This window comes from Dama dama, chromosome 30 (genome assembly GCF_033118175.1).
Source record: "Dama dama isolate Ldn47 chromosome 30, ASM3311817v1, whole genome shotgun sequence".
NCBI classification, from domain to species: Eukaryota; Metazoa; Chordata; class Mammalia; order Artiodactyla; family Cervidae; genus Dama; species Dama dama.
Window position 1 is genome coordinate 29,798,700 of NC_083710.1, and position 23,111 is coordinate 29,821,810.

Consider the following 23,111-nt stretch of genomic DNA (forward strand, 5'->3'; position numbering starts at 1 on the left):
TTTAGTTCCTATTTTCTAGGGTACAGAATTTAAAATTTTATATCTAATATGTCTATTTTTTCCATATTTTAAACCAGAACCTATATTCTCCATATTCTTTTTAAAATGAAAAACCAAAGCAGCAAATTTTTCATCTTTGCGATTATTTTTAACATACTGGTAACAAACAGTGTGACATATTCAGCTGGTATCAACTATGAGAAACATGATTGTTCTGTATGAAATTGCTATTATTTGGTAAAATCACTTAAGTTTCAGCAATTTCATAGAGTTCAACCTCACAGTAAAATATACTTGTAGTTGTTACTAATGAAATGTATAATCCTATTATTCAAATAGATTAGCAACCCCATGGATTGTAAACTCAATGGTAAGAGTGATGTCACAAGCTGGATATTCACATAGAAAAAAAGTGATGGCTTCTTTAACTTGAAAAGGAAATCCTTCAAGATTATAAAGTTGCTATTTGCTGTTATAAATGACCAAGTAAAAGAAGCACTAATAATATAGTCTCTTGACAGTTTATTAATATATTATTTCCATACTCTTTTTATAATCTGTGAAAGCTCACTGAGTTACATGTGGCATAACCTAGATTTCTTATTTATACAAATAACTCACATTCCAGAAAAATGAGAGAATCCCTAAGAGGCTAGGTTATAGGTTTAAAGTACTTAAGCATACTATCCAAGAAACTGTTTTACTCATATCTACACAATAACTTTACAATCAACATAACTCAGGTTTTCAAATTCTTCAGTTTGAATTCTTATTCAAGAACATTTCATCCCCAGCTTCCCATCACACTGCCATTGTCCTAGCTCATCATCCCTAATACTTATGAATAAAATAATTGCTCTACTGGTCTTGCTACATTAGTTTTATCCCTTTCCAACTCATTTTCCACATTGCTCCTTGGAAAAACAGAAATCAGCAAATCATTTCTATATTCAGAATTCTTTAGTTTTCATCACCAACAGAAAAAATTTAAAGTTCTTACCATTAAATGGATCTCTCAACCTGGCCTCTCTCTACCTCTTGAGTCTAAGCTCACAGAATTTTCTAGAGCTCTCTTTAGCTGAAATACACCATGCCCTCTCGTCTTTTTGTCAAAAAATTTGCTCTTTCAACTACTTGAGATGTCTTTACTACAGCAACAATATAATCACTCTTTTTTGAGACTTGAGACCTAGTTTCTATACATTTCATCAGTTTCCTGAGTATTATGAGGATTAATGACAGCTTTCTCCATCTATTCCCTTATGTGTAAGATTTTTCTATATATACTCAAAAGTTAATTGAATAGGATTATTCTGGGAAGCATATCTGTACTCAATTAAACTCTACTAATGATACTTATATTATATTCATACCTTATTCCATTTCTTTGATCAAACGCTGGTATCATTGATGCTGGGTGTTCTGACATTAAAGCCACTAGTAACTGTAACACATCATGAATATTTTCATCCTGCATAATAAGGATCATTGATATTTATTCAATTATAAATGTTTTTTAATGCATTGAATAAAATTGTTAAAATGCAAGACCCAGACCATATCCTACCTCATGCATTGTAAGCAGGTAATTTAGTATACTCTGAAGTTCATCTTCCTTGACCCCTCGATCCTAATTTAAAATATATATATATTTAATTTAAATCTAAAATTAAAACTTTAATTAAAGACGTACATCAAATTAATCATTTTAAAATAAAATATAAACTACTTAAAAGTAATGATTCTTTAATTATAATACTCAGATACTTCATAACCCATAGGCTATATCAAATCAAGTTAAATAAGTAAATACTCAGAAAAGTATATTTATTTGTCTAAAATTGCTAGTATTTGATTGAATTCACTATCAAAAATTACTATATTTTCTTCATCTAAGTATATTCAATCACTATTTTCTAATCCCATATTCTTTTCTTAAAATAATACAAATTATAGTAAGACTTTACAATATCAATTACTGTGTATTTTACCTTTATGTTCTATGTATTTTAATCTTTTAAAAATCCTACTGTTATAAAATATATAACATAAGACTTCTCAAACAGAAACACAGATCATTTTCTAGAATAAAATCTTCAAGCTCAATTTTCACGCACATGTTCCTCGTACATTTTTGCTACATCCCTCAGTATGGAGGCTTTCAGAGAATATTTAACACAAAGTTTAATGCAAAGTGAAGTTCAACAAGAGTATTAATACTAAGATTTATAGAATACTGAAAGTAATTCATGAATTGAAGGTAGTTATTACTGATTTTACAATATTGATTTAAACTCTGGCAGAAATTCTTTTCACTTAATATTAATACTGCAATTATGAATTATGTAAAACTGTTTTACCTTTAGTATAAGCTGTTTCAGGAAAAGTAACATAAATGCCCGCAGTGATATAATTTCTTTTTGTGATGGCCGGGGACCATCTAGAATAAAACAGAAATAAAAAAAAAACAACTCCCTAATTATTATTATTTAAGTTAAAATTTAAGTTATATATATTGCAATTATAATACAAATTCACAGTAATTCTGTATAATTTCAACAACAGAGAATATAAAGTTTCAGATTTTGGCAATTTCAAATTGCTTACTAATGTCAGATTTGGGGGGAAAATTATTTTTTTAAAATTACAATATATTACTATTCATTGATAAATTATAACATCACGTCTTACATGGATACAGTTCCCTACTTCTATTAACTTAATAAATTCCCTTTTCCCCCTCAAATCAAAGTTTTCCCAACGTTTCTTCATCGAATTTCTTTCCCAATTTCATCACCATGCACAACTTACATAGGTAAATATTGTACTTACCTAAACCTTTGGGTGTAATGCCACTACTGTCAGCAGGATTAATGACCCAGTAGTAATATTTTAGTGTATGCATAAGCTGTAACACTGTTCCTACCCTGCGTATGGTAGTGTAAATGGTAGCAGTTCCGATAAATTCAGCAGACAAATAAGTGTATAGGGAAAGCTGAACCTAGTACAGAATATTAACAAAGCATTAAGATAAATTTAAAATGCCTTAAGTGTCTACATTAAAAATATACATTCTATTCTAATTTAAATGTAAATCTATATAAAGGCTGAGAAAAAATCATCTATTATGAGGTTAAAAATAATTATTTATTAAGTGTTATTTATATTATAAAGATAATCTGCAATCAACACATTGTAATAAAATTTATTTTACTAAAGGTAATCTAACAGCTCTTAAAAATAAAATAATTTTAATTAATTAAATAATTCTACTGAAATTACACCTGATAAGAAAATCGAATTATTTAAAAAGCCAGCTAGACTAAAGCCCTTAATCAAAATACAATGTAGCAATTGAAAGGAACATAATATCAGTCAGCTACATCATACTTAGAAAAATTATACATTGTTGTCATAGACCCTAAAAGTTCATGTAATTTCAAATTTTCTTAACCTATTGTCACAGTATCAGAATCTAACATGTAAGTATAAAGATGACAAGTTTAATCACCCTGTTTAAAGAATGAACAAACACCAGGTTTGACTTTTACCACAATAATTAAAATGACAAACCATAAAAAAATAGAACTTTGCAGTTATGTGGGAGACTTGAAAATTATAAAAGGCAGCTCAAAAGGTCCCTTGATTTCTACTAGAATAAAAGAGAACTAAATTCAGGTATGCAAAATAATAAAAATGTTATGCTGATATCTACAAAATTATGAATAAATTTCTTTTAAAACAAATATTTTTACATATCATGATATCATGATATAAAAAATCTATGCTCAAATAGAAGGAATTTTCCAGCCACAATGATGACAATTGTTGTGATATAGTTATCTGGTATTTTTTCTTTTCCTAATCTTAACAATCATTGTACCAGATTTTCTTTCTTCGAAAGGTTATAAGTCATTATCTAATGACTTTTCAGAATGCATTTATTACATCAAGCCTAATTTTTAATCTTTATAGCATTGATTTTTCAAGAGTTCCTTTTACATGCTGAATGTTATTAATCACTATTTTCTCCAACCTATTTTGAAAAATTTCAAACAAAATAGTTATGTAACTATCATAAAGGATTTACCAACTGTTAATATTATTCCACATCTGCTTCCTTTATTCCTATTATATTATACGTATAGATGCATAAATATATTTTGATAAAACTGCTTTTTTTGATGAAATGTTTGAAAGAAGATTGCTGGCATTCAGACACTTCAGCACCAAATATTTCAATGTGAATCTCCTAAGAATAAGGCCATTCTCCTACATAGAACATAATACAATTCCTCCACTCAGTAAATTTAACATTTATGCAATACTAATATCTGAATCAGGGCTCATATTCAATGTTTCCCTCTTATCCCAATAGTTTGACATTGTAAAACACCTCCTAATCTATCATTTGTTTATTAACATCATCTATGGAGATCATTTAACAAATGATAACAAATAATTTTGATATTATCAAATGCATTACTTAACCCCCTAAAAAGAGAGGTTTAGAAAGTCTTAATTAAGAACCTTTTGGCTGTCATTAAACTGTAAAGATACCTTTCAACAATTTCTCCTACAAGCTTTATAGTTTTACCTCTCAAATTTTGGTCTTAAATCTAAGTGGGTTTCACCTTTAATAGGGTAAGAAATACACCTTTGATTTTTTTTAGCAACCATTACCACTATCTAGTTCTAGAACTTTCTCATCGCCCCATTAAAAAAATACAATTTTTAACTCTAGTTCCACTTATTTTAATATTTGAGTATTTACCTTTTTGATTTTAATACTGCCTAATATGACTGCTTCAGACTGACTATAAATTGAAAAATTTCAACGTTTTCTACTCAATAGTTTAGATCCAGTAACTATGTATTTATAATTTACAATATTAAAATAAAATAACTGAAGTTAAACAGTATACCTTTGCAGGTGTATGTATCCAGATGGCTGGGTTGAATAAAATGTGATCACAAAGCTGCTTCAGCAAAGGTGCTCCATGAGATAAACCATCAAGGTATTTTGCAAACGATAAAAATTGCTCCAGGACAGCTCTAGTTATATGAACTCTTGATGACTAAAGAAAGAAAGTAGAAATTCAAGCTCATGCTTTTCATTTAGTATTCAGGAAATATGCATGTTTGCCAGGTATGCTTCTTGGCACTGTGGGAAGAGTAGTTAACAAAACACAAAACTGGAAAAAATAAAAATAAAAAACTTACATTCTAATAAAAGAGAAGACAAGGACATCCAATAAACTTAAAAAGGTAGAACATGTAAATATAACAAATGTATGAAAAGTATGAAAAAAGAACATGAAGTGATGGAAAATGTGTGGAAGGGTGGTTTACAGAGATTTTACTGAGAAGGTAACATTTAACTAATTTGAAGTATAAGGCTTGTAGGCTAGCGATGATTTTGCATTAGTAGGCTGTGTGACAGAACACTGACAGTGAGATCAGCAGCAGTCTGACAAAATTCAAACCAAGCCTCAAACATAACTTTAGATGAAAACTTCGCAAGATGGAAGAAATAATCCTAAAAAGACAACTGTTATTGCAAGGGGGAGGGAGACAAAGATAAATAAATATTTGAGATACAAAAAAGCAGATTGGTCACTCATTTTAAAGGAACTTTAATACAAAAAATAATACTACTTTAAAATTCTAAACTATTTTAATCATGGATAGGGGAATAAAATTAAAATAACACAGCAATAGTTAGAATCTGTCTTAGAGATCAGATTTTAGCCTATAAAAGTTGTCATGTGTTTATAAAAACACTTAAGTGATATGAAATCAGATTGACCATTATGAACATTTTCATTTGAGGAACTAATTCATAATCTGGAAACAAGCTTTTAACTTCTCCACCTAATTAAAAGATATGCTTAGAAGCATCAGGTGGGGCCTTTAACATTACTAAAAAAAAAAAAAAAAAAAAAGTTACATTGTTCTTCATAGCAATTAATACTGTTGGGTAGCTTTTTTTAATTCTAAAATTTATCTTCAGGACACATTTTTCTACAATTGTGCTTTTTTATTGGCCACACAAAATCCTACCAGGCATACAATGAAAGTTCTCTTCAACAGCATGTGACCTTTACCTGTAAGTATGCAGTACTTATTCCTTCTACCTTGGATAACTGTTATTTACATACCTTTCTTTCCTGATATTAAAAAAGGATACTATCTTATTCATCTTTTAACTGTCTGGAACCTGCCATAATTCTTCACTAAATGTTTAACTGAATTCATGTCAAATTCAAAGAACAGAGTAAGAATAAAACAGATAAGACAAAACACTGATCATAAGAGAACAGAAGGATATCCAATTTTAACATTTTTACTAAGATAGATAGATTGAAAATATTTTTAAATTATGATATTTGCTTTTATTTTGTCAAGGAAAGCTATTTTAAAAAGAGATTTATTCTTGGATAATTTATACTTCGTTCCTTAGTCACTCAGTCGTGTCCGACTCTTTGCAACCCCATGGACTGTATCCCACCAGGATCCTCTGTCCATGGAATTTTCAAGGCAAGAATACAAAGTGGGTTGTCATTTCCTACTCCAAGACAATTTATAGTTATAAGTCTGTAAAATGCAAGCTGTGAAATTTAAACTATATGATGTTACTTTTGTGTGGTAACTGTATACATAATTTGCAAGAAGTGCTATATAAGGGGTGAATAAACACATTTGGAAGCATAATCTGGGAAGCTAGAAAAAACTATTTTATTATAATATCTACTCCAAAAGTAATTAAGCCAAATAAGAGTGATGAATGTTACAGAGAGAAATTGCTATGCAGTAAAAAAAAGGTCTTCCCCACACTTAGAGCAGCCCACAATGAAATGGATTGCTAGAAATGTTTTTAAAGGACCTCTTCTATCTCTCATATATATATAAATAAATATGTGTGTATATATATACACATATATATATGCAAACTGTAAATTGTGGGAAATTATTTTAATTACTAGAGGTGTATCATAAAGTAGTTGATCTTCATTACCCATTTAGCTCTTTATGGACACCAAGATCTATCATTTATGCATATTATGGTTGTTGTCAAGAGAGAGAGCATCAAAATTTTCACAATGTTAAGTTCAAAGGAGATTGAGACCTAAGCTGATCAGTCAAAATGGAGGGAAGGATCTTCTTTAGTAACTGGGAGAAGAGAGCTCTCTCCACTTAGATGTGAAGGCTTATAGCACCAAGTTGGCCCAGCAACTCTACGACCACAAAGAATAATAGCTACAGTACAAAAGCATAACTGTAGGTAGCAGTAGAGAGATAGAGAAAAACCTGGTCTCTGATGACATACATAATTGAGACTTAAGCTAACCCTGAAGTCCAACTTACTGGATGTTTTGCTGGCTGTAATGATCTATTTTCCAACCTTCCCCATCCTATTTCTGTGCTTCCAGTGGGTTTGGCTAGTTGGAGACTCCAGCAGGAAATTAAAGGACAGTAAGAAAATGAAGTCTGGGACATGCATCTCCCTGGCTTCACCCCTTTAGGTCAATACATTATATTCCTTTATTAAAGGCCACACTCTAGTCAGGTATACTTCTCCTATACTTAAAATATCTTTCTATTTGAGTTGTGTTTTAAACATACATTCCTCTCATCTCTTCAAATTTTGATGATTTCCTTTAACGATGCTCAGAAGTCTTTTAAAGAGCCTTGTATTAAACGCTTTATTAGTTTGAGCACACCATCTGTTTCCTAACAAGACAACTGATAAGCCACCTATCACTAGACTTCCAGTTACACTAGCAAGCATATCCCCTTAATGCTTAAGATATTTAACAAAATTCTTATTAACCACAACAAAAATACTGAATACATCAAATTGCCTCTAAGTTTTTTTTTTTTAATTCATATTTTGGCAAATAAAACAAAACAAAAATATCTTAAAAGTTTTTCATGAAATAGTCTAAACATAATGAATAAGATGGCCTCTCATTAGACTATTTTCTTTAATAATTAACTTGCATCTTCCAAAACAAGGAGATAAAGCTAAGTGACAGTTAACCATTAACTTGTTATTAGTTGATAAATAAAAATGGAACTTTATTATCTACACTACTCACCTAATAGATGATGATTTAAAAATAAAACAGGTGAACATTAATCTAAGAAAAAAATAAAAAGTTATTTATTCTTTTACCCTGATGCTGGGAAAGACAACACAAAAGGAGAAGAGGGTGGCAGAGGATGAGATGTTTAGATAGCGTCACTGATTCAACAGACAGGAATTTGAGCAAACTCTGGGAGATAGTAAAGGACAGGGAAGCCTGGAGTGCTGCAGTCTATGGGGTCACAAAGAGTTGGACACAACTTAGTGACTGGACAATGACAACAATTCATTTATGTAATCAAATAAATACATAAGCCCTTTTCATTTATTTAATTCAATTCAACAAATACATATAAGAGAAGACATACTTTTAGGTAGAAGATACAGCAATAAGGTACGAAAACTGTTGTCCCTGTTTTCATGAAGCTGAGGCAAACAATATAGCAGAAGGAAGCAGAAAATAAAAAGTTAAAAAAAAAAAAAAGCCAGATTGGTGCTATAAAAATTAAGCAGGGAAATAATCATTGATGGTTAGCAAAGGAGTACTATTCTATTCCGAGTTATCAGGGAAGACTTCTCTGATAAAGTGTCATAAGCAAAATCATAAATGAAGTGTAGAATCAAGCCATGTGGATATCTATAGAATTACCAAAGCAATGTGCAAAGAAAACGCAAAAGTCCTGTGAAGAGCTCATGCTTACTATTTTAGTTTTTAAGAGAAAGGTCTGCAAAGAGGCCTTTGTATGGTCAGTGTAGATGCAACAGAGAAAGAAAGAATGAGAGTGGTAATGTTAGGGGAAGCACGCCGATTGAAACCACCCACCCTGGCCAGGCACCATAGTAACCATTTGTATGAGTTGTTTTACGACAGGAGGTCCTGGTAAGGAACAGAGAATAAGCGTGCACCAACCAGAAGAGTTCGTGAAAGGTCAAATGGAGACACCACCCGTCCGACCACCTCCCAGAATCCTTCTCTCTGGCTTCCATCTTGGCTGAACAAGGCATGCACCACCAGGAAGGACTCTGAGTCAGAATGACTGGCTAAAGACAACCCGCAAACTAATCCTTATCACCATAAAACTGCAAGCCATGTGACAGAGCAGTTCTCCTGGGTTCCCTTTCCCAATAAAATCTCTTGCTTTGTCAGCACCTGTCTCCTCGGACAGTTCATTTCTGAGTGTTAGACAAGAGCCCAGTTTCGGGCCCTGGAAGGGGCCCCCCTTCCTAATGGAAATGTCAGAGGTAAGAGACTTACGAATTCACTTTGAGAAGGACGGACTAGAATGACCTGGCACATTTTCAAAAGACTAATCTGACTGCAAGCAAAAAATGGACTGTGGTGAAAAAATGGACTAGTGGTGAACGATGATGACAGTGTGAATAAAAATGGGCATAGAAACAAGTAGAGTAATGTCAGGAAGCATGTAACAGGAGGCTTCCTGTGTGCTGTTTTGGATCTGTCATGAATCCTCTGTTCCTTATTAATTCCTGAATATTCAGGAATTAAGAGGAGAGGCAATCCTTTCCCAAGGCTGAGGAATCCATGCATTCCCTTCGTTAGTTTTTCAATACAGTGATAAGTACCCTCTTCCTTCTTATGAATCATATGGTAAAAGTGATTGTTTACAACTCTCTCTCTTTAATATGGATCGCCTTATGTTTTCTAAGTCTGGAATTTCAATCTTTATCTTTGCTGAGAAAAACTACCTTGTAAGACAGTATATATGCCCACACCATGTTGAATAAAACACCTTTGCTCCATCAGAGCTTGGGTCCCCGTGTCTTTCTTTCTTTCTCTCTCTCTATTTCTGGCTGATTACCTGGAACGCGAAAGCCGGCTGCGGAACCCAGGGAATATTAGCCTCTTTCCTTCTTTCACTTTCTCATCGTCGACTCCGGACCACCAGGTTCCGGTCCATTAAAGGACCAACAGAGTAGTATTAATAAGTAGCAACTAGTCACTGATTCTATATTTGAATACTAAAACAACACAATATGCTGTCAGAAGGAATTTTGTGTGTAAAAAAGAGTCAAAAAGAATGAACATTTTTTATCTGAACTACTTGTTGAAGGGCAATACTGCTAACTGAGAAAGAGAAGAGTAAAGGACAAAAGATTTGAAAGGAAAATCAAAGGTAGCAGTTTGGATAATTTAAATCTGTGAAGCTTATTAAGCATCTAAGTGGAATTGGATTCAAGGGAGAGGCTGGTAGTTGGAGATATACATTTAAGTATCTGCAGTATAAGGAAAGCTAAGGGAATCCTGAGCTTAAGTAGAGTAAAATGTAAACAGGAAAGTGACAAGATTTCTAGGATTAAGCACAGGACACCACAGGTTTTAAAGTTTAGGAAGAGGAAAGACTAGGAGAGAATTCAAGGAGGCTAAGGAGGTAAGAAGAAAGCAAAGAAATAATGTTACAAAATGCAATTGAACAAAGCAGTTCAAGAAGGAAAGAATGTTAAACTAAAACACCATTAAGTCAAACAGGACAAAGACTTGACATTGATATAAGCCATTTTAAGAGAAGCATAAGAGAATGGGAATGTATCTATGACTACATAGGATTCCAGGAATACAAGAATATTTAATTTTGAAAATCAACTAATGTAACTCAGTAAACTAAGAAAAAAATGTAGAAAAATCATAATTATCTCAAATAATGCAGAGAAAGCATTTGATGATTAAGAGTGTGAAAATGCAAGTCACAGAGGAAGAGATATTACTGATGCATATCCATAAGGACTCATATCCAAGATATACACAGAATTGCCATGAATCAATAAGAAAATGACCAACAATTCAAATGACAAAGGGGAAATACTTTGAATAGGTATGTAGCAAAAGAGCACAACTTCAAGGACAACAAACATGTGAAAATGCTCAACTTAATTTGTAATCAAGGAAATGCACATTAAAACATAAAGTGATCCACAGAATAGAAGACTATCTTTGCAAATCATATATCTAATAAAGGATTAGCATATAGAATAAAAGTTTCCTACAATTCAGTAATAAAAAGAAATACCAGTTTTTAAAAATGGTCTTTGTAACAAATATTTCTCAAAAAATACACAAATGTTCGACATCATTTAGACATCACAGAAATGCAAACACAAAAGTGATAAAACATTTCACATCCACTATGATGGCTGGAATACTAAAAAAATCGGATAATAACAAAGGCTTCCAAGGCTGTGAAAAGATTAGAAACCTCATACACTGCTGAGGGACTCTAAAATGATGGAGCTATTATTATTAGTCTAATGTTCTTTCTATTTGATTTGAAGACTTATCACAATATTTCGAATTTTAAGCTAAGTTTTAAGTATACAAATGAATGCTCACTTTAAAATTATGCTAATAAACCCTCAGTAAATCGATTAAGTATATTTAAGAGGTAGTTCCTGATAGTGATCATGTCATATACAGCAGTGTCACAAAAGTATTTCATAATATTTAACGCATGTAAAATATAATTTAACACAAGTCTTGTAAACAACTCTTAATACTTCAAACATAGGAAAAGAGTATTCTATGATGAAAAATAACTAAACAGACTTAATGAAAACCTTAATACATTTACTGAAAAAATTATCTGACTAAAAAATGTTGCCTATGATCTCTTTTATAATTTATTATTCCTCTATCCTTCAAGAAAAGTACTTGTTTCAAAGAAAAGACAGAAGAATTTCAAGTGTAGATGAATCTGAGGTTAAAAAAGTATTTCCAAAAGACCTCTAAATTTTGTTTCTCAAGAGAAAAATAAGTTTATTTCTCTTAGTTCAGGTCTCACCTCTATTATTTTCTTGGATAGTTTCATTTACAAAGCATCTGAATGTCATGTGAATGTTAATGATTAACTCATAAGAAGAGGTTTGGGAGCACTAATGATGGTGGTAGATATTTCTTAAGGAAAGAAAAAAATTATTTATGAAATATCACTTTACTGTTTGAAGGAAATCACATGATACAATCAAACTCTTGTGAGACCATTACCAGAAACTCAGCACTCATTGCCATCATAGTATAGTTGTAACTAAAGCAAGGGTCATTAAAAAAGCAGGGCATAAATGACACACATAGGAAGAATTACAGTGATCTACTTTGCACTGTTTACACTATGTATTGATTAGAAAAAAATGCTACTTTAAACATTCAAGAATATTAAAATCAGAGACAAAGCAAAAACTAATGCTTCTGTTGCTACCAAATATTGGTTTTTGTTTATTACCTTAAAACTGAGAAAGAAAGCAAAAAGAAAAAAGTAAATCCACTTAAACTAAAATTGATAAAATGTGTAAGAAAGAATCAATTAGAAAAAATAATTAAGAGAAACATTTCTAAATTTGAAGAAAAGCAGATGAAATAATTTTTCTTTAGTTTCTATTTTTACTCAATATTTCTTTATTATGTAGATTTCTAACACCCAATTTAGTGTCTATACATACATTCAAGTACAAAACTTAAAAATATTTGTGAATTAACCAAATATGTGACCTCTGCAGTCAATGTAAAGGGGAAACTACAGAAAAAAAGTATAATTAGTGATTTGTCAATGGTCCATCTGTATAAAACCATCAATACATTTCACTTACCTTTTCAAGTAAGTAGCCAATGACTAAAAAGCCTTTTCCACCCAGCATCTGTTCTTGCATGGCTACTGAACTTTTAAGTAGTTCAACCAGGAATGCCAAAAGAGTAGCACTGCGTGTAAAGTACAGATAATTCCATTATGTCACCATCAAATACTGGTCATAAACACAGTGAGCCATTTTATTAATCTAAAAGGCAACAATCATATTCAATTTTAATCTATTTTGCTGTTATCTTAGTAAGAATATTTCTCACAAGCATGAAAAAAATAAGGTTTTATCTCTTTAAAATTAAACATTATATGGAAACATAACTATGGAGTTATTTTATATTCCAAGGTAAAATATCTAAGTTTATCTTTATACATATATATTCCCTGAAGGAAATCTTACATAAGAAACATACTTCTCCATAATAAATACTACCATAATATTCTTTCGAAGCCCATGCTCTCTTAGAAAATTTAAAATATTTTAACAATACTGTTTTGGTCACCTTTTTTTTTTTTTAAATAAACTTTTCATTTAGACCTATTTTTCAAAAACAACTTAAATATATATATATATATATATATATATATATATATATATATATAAATATCCTGAGAAATATGCAACATATTACTTATGTCCCATACATGCCCTCAGGAAAATTCATGAGAGCAAAGAAAATAAGATGATTTATGTCATACTGAAATTAAAAGTGACAACTGATTACACAATGTATACACAAATACATAAAAGCACAAAAAGATATGTGCCAGACAAAGATAATGTACTCGGTATGTCTGTGGAATGAAGGAAGAAACAAAAGAAAAAGAAATGATTGCATTACATTAAGCTTTGTTAATGTATTACTTCACAAAATTACACAAACAATTTTCAAATCAGCAGCATCAACACATGGCAGCATTCCTAATCAAGAAAATATATACTCTTCACAGTACATCTTTGTTGTAGTTTATAACAATAAATAACTCCAAGCCAAACTTTATCAATAATTAAAATAATACCCACTTACACTGGTTTATAATATACCCCAAATTGTATATTTACATTCATATAAATGTCTAAATATATTTTAGATTCACAATTACTCATTTCTACATGAAATTAAGAAAATTTGGTAATGAGGAAAATTTGAAGGCTCAAAAGGAACTAAAGTTATTCTATTTTCTGAAGTTACTCTAGTTCTTCAGGTTTCTATAGGATTAAAACCACATTTCTCTGAAAATGCGGCTACTTTTGTTCAAATCAGAAATATTCTCATAAAAGAGTCACTAGAAAATTAGCATCATTATTATCACTATAAAAATTGATAGTTTAATGGAAAGCCTGATAGTTTAAATGGATAGCTAGATAGTATATATTAAATATTTTAAATAAAATACTTTGTTACAAGAAATTAAAATTCAATTACATTAACTTGCCCTCTATCTTTAAACCACATAAAAGAAAACAGTAAAGTAGTATTGCAAATCATTGATATTCTTGTACTTTGTCCTAAATTCAAAGATAGATATTTGTAAGAAGAACACAAATAGCAAGGAATCCCCTGGGATTTTATTTATTTATTTATTTAATGTTTCTGTTAAGAATACCTACAAGCAATCTAGTCCATTTTACATAAATTTTATCAATAATCAAAGCCACTTCACAAATAATTGCTCAAGCACTAGCACACATAATAGGTCTGCCTAAGTGTCTGGAAAAAAAAAGAAAGAAAACTATTGCATAGAGATTATACAATTTCCTGACCTGTTTATGGAATTCTTACCTATACCTGAGTTAGTGATTTAGTGGGAAAGAACAACTAAGATTCCTAAACATCAGCACTGCCAAAAAGAAAGACTAGAAATGCCTCACCATGGTTCCTATGGTCCAAGAAATAAAATGCAAAGTAAGTATTTCTTACAATAAATCACCCTCCTATATGGAACTATACAAAATGACAAAGATGCCGTAGATGTTCTTACTCTTTTACGTCAAAAGGAACACTCTTTCTCAAACAACTAATGAATTAAGACTTCTAAACACGGTGGAGTTCCCTTACAAAATCAGAAATATTAATTTTACTATTCCAAAATATTAACCAAGACTAGCCATATAATGTTAATTTTACTTCAATTTTAACTATGACAACAATTGAAAAGTAAAATGCATTCACTAACAAAAGTATTTTTAATTTATACCTAAAACCCAAGCAATAGCAATACTTCATCTTTTCAAAAATATCTTTAAAATAGGTATATTTGACATGGTGGACTTATTAGTAAATAGATGGCCATCTTCGAAGAGGTACATTTTCAAACATAATTTAACAAACTTACCAGTAACTAAAATGCATCGGATTGCTTCAGGGCTCACAATAAACTTGCAAAATTCTGTGTACTGCCATACAAAATTTCTCTCCATTCTTGCCTATTTCCAACTCCCCTAGATACAAAGGCAAATATAAAGGATACTTCAGCCCATTCCTATATCTCCTACATACCACTTCCTGTCTAGACACATCAGTTCATCTGTAGAGGATCTAAATATTTAGGATAAACCAAAAAGCAACTATCTGTGTCAGCCAAAACTAGTATACACAACACAACATTCTTTTGAAAAGTATAGCAATACCCAGAAACAGATTTTCACAGGAATATTTTATTTGATAGAGAAAAAGTAAACTGATTTTTACCTCAGAAAGTCAAATTGCTAAACTTTTCAACAGACAGTACTATAACATGTCCTGTAAGTAGTGATTCTACTTCAGGAATGGTTAAGGGTTTTTAATACTGTCTTTTTTTTTAAGGAAAATGACACTAATAACCTACAGGGTTATTTCTTCAAAGTAATTACCATCTTTGGATTCTTAATGGATTTTAATTAAGAAATATTTATTTCAAATATACTAATAAAGGGCTAGACCTTAAGCAAAAATGAAGGAAATAATATAATAATACCTCTATGACTTAGCATATTAATATCTCTTTAGAGCTTACTGGTCCACATTATTAAGAATAACCACAATAGTCTTGGCCCATAAATAACTGATAAAAATTAATAACTATGTATAAACATGACTCATTTTTGTTACTAATGAAAAATTATGTACTACCTTTAGGAGTCATTAAAATTTATGTAAATACAGATCTTGATTTTATTTTAATATAACTTAATCCATTTCAATTTCTTCATTATTTTTTAAAAAATAACTAATGTAGATAATCCATGTAATGTGATCTCAGTTCTTATTATCTTCAAGGAATTTTACTATTTAAATATACGATATATCATAAAGATAGACCTAAAATATCTGAAATGATTAAGATTGAATATATAAGCTAAATTCAATTCAAAGACAGTTCTTCGGGTATAGGAAACTGGCTTCTCAATTTGCATTGTACTGAAACAATCAAATTACCTCAGCCAGATGGGCTTTTTAAATGCATTAAGAAGAATGGAATTAATAATATAAAAATCTGAAGGTTTCCCCTGAAATTCAACACCCTCTCCACTTACAAAAGGGTGTTTTTAATCTCTTAAGAAACCTAACAGGCAAAATAACTGTCAGAATAAATTCAGAAGTAGATTAAGTTCTAACAAGATTTTAAGGTACCCATAACAGAGGAAAATCTTTTGACTTTTTCATATGCTTTCATCTTTTGGGTAGCCCAATCCACTAGTGAGAAACACTGAAATCTTGCAAAAGACAAATAAATATATAAAATATCTAAAACATAGTTTCTATGCTATTTCTTTCACTACAAAACTCTTCCAAGATGAAAGCGATCCTAATAGGAATAAAACTGTAAAAGAAATCAACTCAGGTCCATACCCAAAATAATTTCACACTCAACATAATTAATTTCCAGTGATTCATACAAAAAAGATCCCACAAGTTAGAGGAGTTAAATCCATTCACGGTTCAAAATTAGAAAGGTCTAAACCAAAAGTTTCTAACTCCAGGTACTTTTGGCAGTCACTTTTGGACCAAATGTTTCTGAAGATGCTATCTCAAAAGACCGCTACCTAACTGGCTACTTAGGCAATAAACCCTGGTACACAAATTGTCACATTCATCAATTCAGACATCAAATGGAGATACATGCCGAAATAAGTAAAATACATTTATCTTCAGTCAAATACGGAAAACAGTGAAATGTGGTACAGCAAAATGTGAGGACAGATGAAATACACTGGGGAGCACATGAAATCATTAGGCCCTAAGCCATGGAATCTCTCCTCAGCAATTTCTACCTTTCAGCTTTATAACTGAATTGCTATCACTGTCTTGGCTGTCAAGGAACATTATTTAAAGGTCCTACTAAGTATCAGTCAGGCTATTACACGTTTTTACCTTTGATGCTCTGGTAACAGATTTTATGTGTCATCAGCCTATTTTGTTTCTGACAAGATATATTAGAGCAAAAAACTGTAACTGAAATCTTTCAAAGTTTGTCTTATGAAGAAAATGAAATTTTAAAATTTGTACATGTAAAGGAATAAATTCCAAACCTCTTATGGCAGGCATCATTATGTGTAAGTTTATAGCATTTACCAGAATTTACATAGTACGACAACCAAATAGCCTTTTGATCATCTGTTCAGAGTTCTCTATAAACAACCAACAGGTATTTATTAAAAGGTTCCAATGTAAAAAAAGATAATGCTTAAAGCCTATTTGTAATTTAATTTCAGCCAAAGGATGTTCACAATGCTCTAAATGTCCTAGAATCTTTACAAAAGCTTTCTGGACATGTTACAAGTGGCAACACCACTGTATGTGTAACCCATGAATACATGCAAAATTTAGAAATTTAATGATGTAACTCCCTAATGCCTAAGAACTTCAAAGCTTCAAAGGAAAAATAGAGATAAATTATAACGACAAATAGGTGATCTTAACTATATATTCATATGCTAACACCTTTCAAGAGTAAAACATGCAAAGCAGGGAGGCCAAATAGCCAGGTTCTTCTCCTGATGCTGGATCTACTTTCAGCCAAGCCCCAGCCTATTTCACAAAGGTAAGATTAAAAGCATACCTTGTAAGTGCTGAAACCGCCATAAAATAAAATAAATATTAAAACAGCTAGCTACACAGAAAGGTGAAATAATTATTTGATAGTTAAGACTTCACATATGTTTAGGAATTTTCTATCCTTTTCATAATTTATTTCATTTTTAAATGATCTTAGTAAAATCAACTCCTTTACTTCTTTTCTGTGTGTTTGTGTGTGTATATAACATGCTATTGCAATTCCACCACAATCAAGATAAAAACAAGTTCAATCACACACAAAAAACCTCATTTATCCTATCCCCTTAGACCTTTACAGTCACATTCTCCCAACAGCCAAAACAACCTTGGATAGCTACTTATCTCTGATAGTGATATAGTTTTGGCTTTTCAAGAAATGTTATATAGATAGAATCATATAGTATGTAATCTTAATATGTATTTCTTGACCGAAATATATTGTCTGAGAATAATCCAAATAGTTGCATATATCAGAAGTCTCTTTTTTAAACTTTTAATTGATGAAGAGTATTCCCTTGAATAAACAGACTGTCTAAAGGGCACATCTGAATTGTACCTGTGCATGTTAAGTTGCTCAAACTGTGTCTGACTCTTTCTGATCATATGGACCATACCCTGGCAGGCTTCTCTGTCCATGAGATTCTCCAGGCAAGAATAATAGAACGGGTTGCCAGGCCCTCCTCCAGGGGAACTTCCTGACACAACCCAGGGATCTTTTATGTCCCCTGTCTTTTACGTCCCCTGAATATGCAGGCGGGTTCTTTACCACTAATGCCACCTGGGAAGCCCAAATTGTACCAAGATTATGGCAATTATGAACAGGACTACTATAAACATTCACATAAAGGTTTTTGTGTGAACACTTTTCACTCATTTTCTCACAAATACAAATCCAGGAGTTAAAAGCTGTTATGTAAGTACATGTTTAACTTTATAACAAACTGCCTGTTGTCAGAATGGCTGTACCATTTGCCAATCCCACCATACACCAGTAATATGTTTTAGTTGCTCTTCATCCTTGCTAGCACTTGGCTTCATGCATATTTCATTTTTTTTTAGCCCTTCTAAAAATGTTCATCTACATCTCAGAGCATTTTAAATATATCTGATAAGAATGTTAAACATTTTTTCATGTGTTATTTTGACATCCTTATACCTTCTTTCATGAAATATCTGCTCAATGTCTGCCCATTTTTTAAAACTGGATTTTATGCTTTCTTACTAAGTGTTCAAGAGTTATAAAGATAGTCTTGATATACGTCCTTTGTCAAATAAGTGACTTTCTATCATGTTCCTCCAATCTGTAAAATGTCTTCTCATTGTTTCTCTTATATTGTAGAATATTTTAACTTAGATGAAGCCAGTGTCAAATTTGCCAATCTTTTCCTGTATACATCACACTTTTGGGTCATGTCTAAAATGACTTTGTCTAGCCTAGATCACAAAGATTTTCTCCTATGTTTTCTCAAAGAGTCCTATAGTTTTATATTTTACATTTACAGTTGATATTTGAGTTAGTTTTTATTAAGGTGTGAGGTTGTAGTCAAGATTCATTTTTAGCATACAACTATCCTTCCTCCTTTAGGGAGATTTTGCACCTTTGATAAAAACCAACCAAACAAAAGTAAGAGTACCTATTTTAGTTTTAGACAGAAAAAACTTTAGGGGCAGGAAAGTATCAGAGATTATGAACAGCATTACCCAATGATAACAGAGTCAATTTTCTAAGAAGACAACACCTAAAGTGTATATACCTAACTAACAGTCTAAAACTATGTGAAACAAAAACTGATATAATAAGGAGAAATAGATGAAATCGTTATCATAGTTGGAGATTTCAACATCCCTATCTCAGAAAAGGACAACTTGTGGTCAGAAAATCAGTTATGACTTAGTTGAACACAAGAATAAACAAACAGCTGGAGATAACTGACAACTATATCCTACTTCATTCAACCACAGCAGAATAAACATTTCTCTCAAGCTCACACAGAACATTCACTAAGACAGACTGCATTCGGGGAAACGAAACACATCTAATAAATTTAAAATGATGGAAATTACACAGTCTACTCTCAGATCACAATGAAATTAACTAGAAACCAGAAAGACCTTAAACAGAAAGACAAATGTAAAATCCCATAATGTGAACATTAAACAACACACTTCTAAATAAAACATGAGTCAATAAACCTTGAGAGATATTAAAAATATTTTGAATGAAGAAAATGAAAATACGACCTATCAAAATTTGTGGAATAAAATGAAAGCAATGATTCCTGGGAAATTTATAGCATTGAATGCTGTGATACTGTGATTTTAATAAGAAATATCTATTTGTTCCTGACCCCCATTTCTGACACAGAGCTCTGACACAAAGCTCCCTTTAAATTTCTTAACGGAGGGGAGCAACAAAGGTGTCTTTTGTCATGTTACTGAAGTGACCTTTAGAATTTACTTAAGGATGAAAGCTAGTTGCCAACACAACCAACCATATAATCAGAGGTTTGGGACTTTCAGTCCAGTCCCTCCCTCCTCCTACCTATTTACCTCCAGGGAAGGCAGAAGAGCTGGAGACTGAGTTCAATCACCAACAGTCAATGATTTAATCAGTGATGCCTATATAATGAAGCCACCATTTAAAAACAAAAAAGAACAAAGCTGGGAGAGATGCCAGGTATGTGAATAAAAGAAGGTGCTAAAAGTCTGGAACATCTGGAGAGGGAATGAATGCTCTGTGTCCTTTCCACACAGCTTGCCCTGTGCATCTCTTCCATTTGGATGTCCATCTGTATCCTTTATCATCTTTTTATAATACACTAGTGCTACTGCTACTGCTAAGTCACTTCAGTCGTGTCCGACTCTGTGCGACCCCGTCCCTGGGATTCTCCAGGCAAGAACACTGGAGTGGGTTGCCATTTCCTTCTCCAATGCATAGAAGTGAAAAGTGAAAGTGAAGTTGCTCAGTCACGTCCGACTCTTCGCGACCCCATGGACTGCAGCCCACCAGGCTCCTCCATCCATGGGATTTTCCAGGCAAGAGGACTGGAGTGGGGTGCCATTGCCTTCTCCATCCAGTAAATAAAATGTTTTCCTAAGCTCTGTGAACCACTCTAACAAAGTAACAGAATTCAAGGATGGGATGGTTGAACTTCCAGTTTATGGCCAGTCAGTGAGAAGTACTAGTAATGACTTGGACTTGCAATTGGCATCTGAAGTCCAAGGAGGAGCCCATCAGAACCTACAATCTATAGTCAGCTGGTGACTTGCAACTGGCAACTAAAGTTTAGAAAGTAAGTCCTGTGAGACTGAGCCCTTAACCTGTGGGATCTGATGCTATGCCAGATTTGAGTGTCAGAACTGAGTTAAATTATACAATACTCAGCTGGTGTCACAGAGAATTTTTTGGTGGTATGGAAGGAAAACAACACTTTTGCATGTTGAAACAGGGGTGTTCAGACCTCTGGAATGAGGTAATTTTTTTTTAATATATTAAAAAAAGACCTAAAATCAACAATATAAATTTCTAATTTAATAAGCTACAAAAAAAGAGAGTAAATTCAATTCAAAGTAAGCAGTAAAAATAAATAATAAGAATCAGAATATATAAACAGTGCTGCAATGAACATTGGGGTGCATGGAAGCAACCTAGATGCCCATCAGCAGATGAATGGATAAGGAAGCTGTGGTACATATACACCATGGAATATTACTCAGCCATTAAAAAGAATTCATTTGAACCAGTCCTAATGAGATGGATGAAGCTGGAGCCCCTTATACAGAGTGAAGTAAGCCAGAAAGATAAAGAACATTACAGCATACTAACACATATATATGGGATTTAGAAAGATGGTAACGATAACCCTATATGCAAAACAGAAAAAGAGACACAGAAATACAGAACAGACTTTTGAACTCTGTGGGAGAATGTGAGGGTGGGATATTTCAAAAGAACAGCATGTATACTATCTATGGTGAAACAGATCGCCAGCCCAGGTGGGATGCATGAGACAAGTGCTCCGGCCTGGTGCACTGGGAGGACCCAGAGGAATCGGGTGGAGAGGGAGGTGGGAGCGGGGATCGGGATGGGGAATACGTGTAGATCCATGGCTGATTCATGTCAATGTATGACAAAACCCACTGAAATGAAGTGAAGTGATTAGCCTCCAACTAATTAAAAAAAAAAAAAAAAAAAAAAAAAACTCCAAAAAAAAAAAAAAAGAATCAGAATATAAATCAAAGAAATTGAAAATAGGAAATCAATTAAAGCAAAAGCTGATTCTTTAAAAAGATCAATAAAATTGATAAGCCTCTGGCCAAACTAGCAGGAAAAAAAAAAAGAAATATTAGAAATAAAAGAAGAAACATAGCCACACATCTCATGAAAATCAAAATAACAATAAGAGAAAGTGTGAGCAATTTTATGCTGACAGATTTGAAAACCTAAATGAAATTCAGATACATCTGCCAAAAGTCACACAAGAAGAAATAAACATTTTGAACATACTTTCATCTATTAAAAAAAACTGAATCAACAATTAATAAGCAGAAATCACCAATCCCAGATGGGTTCATTGGTGAATTCTACCTAACACTAAGGAAGAAATTATACCAGTTCTCTACAGCTTTTTCAGAGCATGGAAGCAGAGGAACTATTTTCCTAACTCATTATATGAAAAACTAGAATGAGTTAGGAAAAACTATTCAATGAAAAACCATCACTCAAACCAAAACTAGACAGTCATAATAAGTACATTATAGACCAATATCTCCCATTAACAGATATGTGAAAATTCTCAACAAAACCTGACCAAATTGAATTTAAACAAGATGAAAGAATTATACACCATAAGCAAATGAGATTTATTCAAAGTTTGCAAGACTGGCTCAAGATTAAAAAATCATTTTATGTCATCCAACACCCATTACAAAGTGTCCCTGGTGGCTCAGTGGTAAAGAACATGGTTCCAATGCAGGAAACTCAAGTTTGATACCTGGGTCGGGAAGATCCTCTGGAGAAGAAAATGGCAACTCACTCCAGTATCTTTGCAAGGGAAATCCCATGACAGAGGAGCCTGGTGTGCTACAGTCTACAGGGTCACAAAAGAGTCAGACACAACTTAGCGACTAAACACCACCAACAACAATCACCCATTACAGCAATATGCCAAAAAAAAATTCTCAAGTTCATATCTATGGATGTAGGAAAAGCACTGGACCCAATCCAACAGCCATTCATGATAAAAAACTCTCAGGGAACTAGGAATAAAGGGAAACTTTCTCAACTTGATAAAGACTATAAAAAACTTACAGGTAATGCATTTAATGATGAAAAATTCAATTTCCCCACTAAGATCAAAAAGAAAGTAAGGATGTCCCCTCTCACCATCCCTTATC

The 23,111-nt window shown here is 32.3% G+C and overlaps 1 protein-coding gene across 1 annotated transcript in view; it reads right to left on the reverse strand.

Moving 5' to 3' along the window:
- The window catches only part of NBEA (neurobeachin), a 649,896-nt gene that overhangs the window by 475,562 nt on the left and 151,223 nt on the right, over window positions 1–23,111 (reverse strand). Inside the window, exons 11-16 of the mRNA XM_061133617.1 lie at window positions 12,686–12,794; window positions 4,926–5,078; window positions 2,833–3,001; window positions 2,361–2,440; window positions 1,568–1,630; window positions 1,374–1,471 (exon numbers count right to left, since the gene is read on the reverse strand). Of these exons, the coding sequence (XP_060989600.1) occupies window positions 1,374–1,471; window positions 1,568–1,630; window positions 2,361–2,440; window positions 2,833–3,001; window positions 4,926–5,078; window positions 12,686–12,794 (672 nt within the window). The remainder of the gene's footprint in view (window positions 1–1,373; window positions 1,472–1,567; window positions 1,631–2,360; window positions 2,441–2,832; window positions 3,002–4,925; window positions 5,079–12,685; window positions 12,795–23,111) is intronic.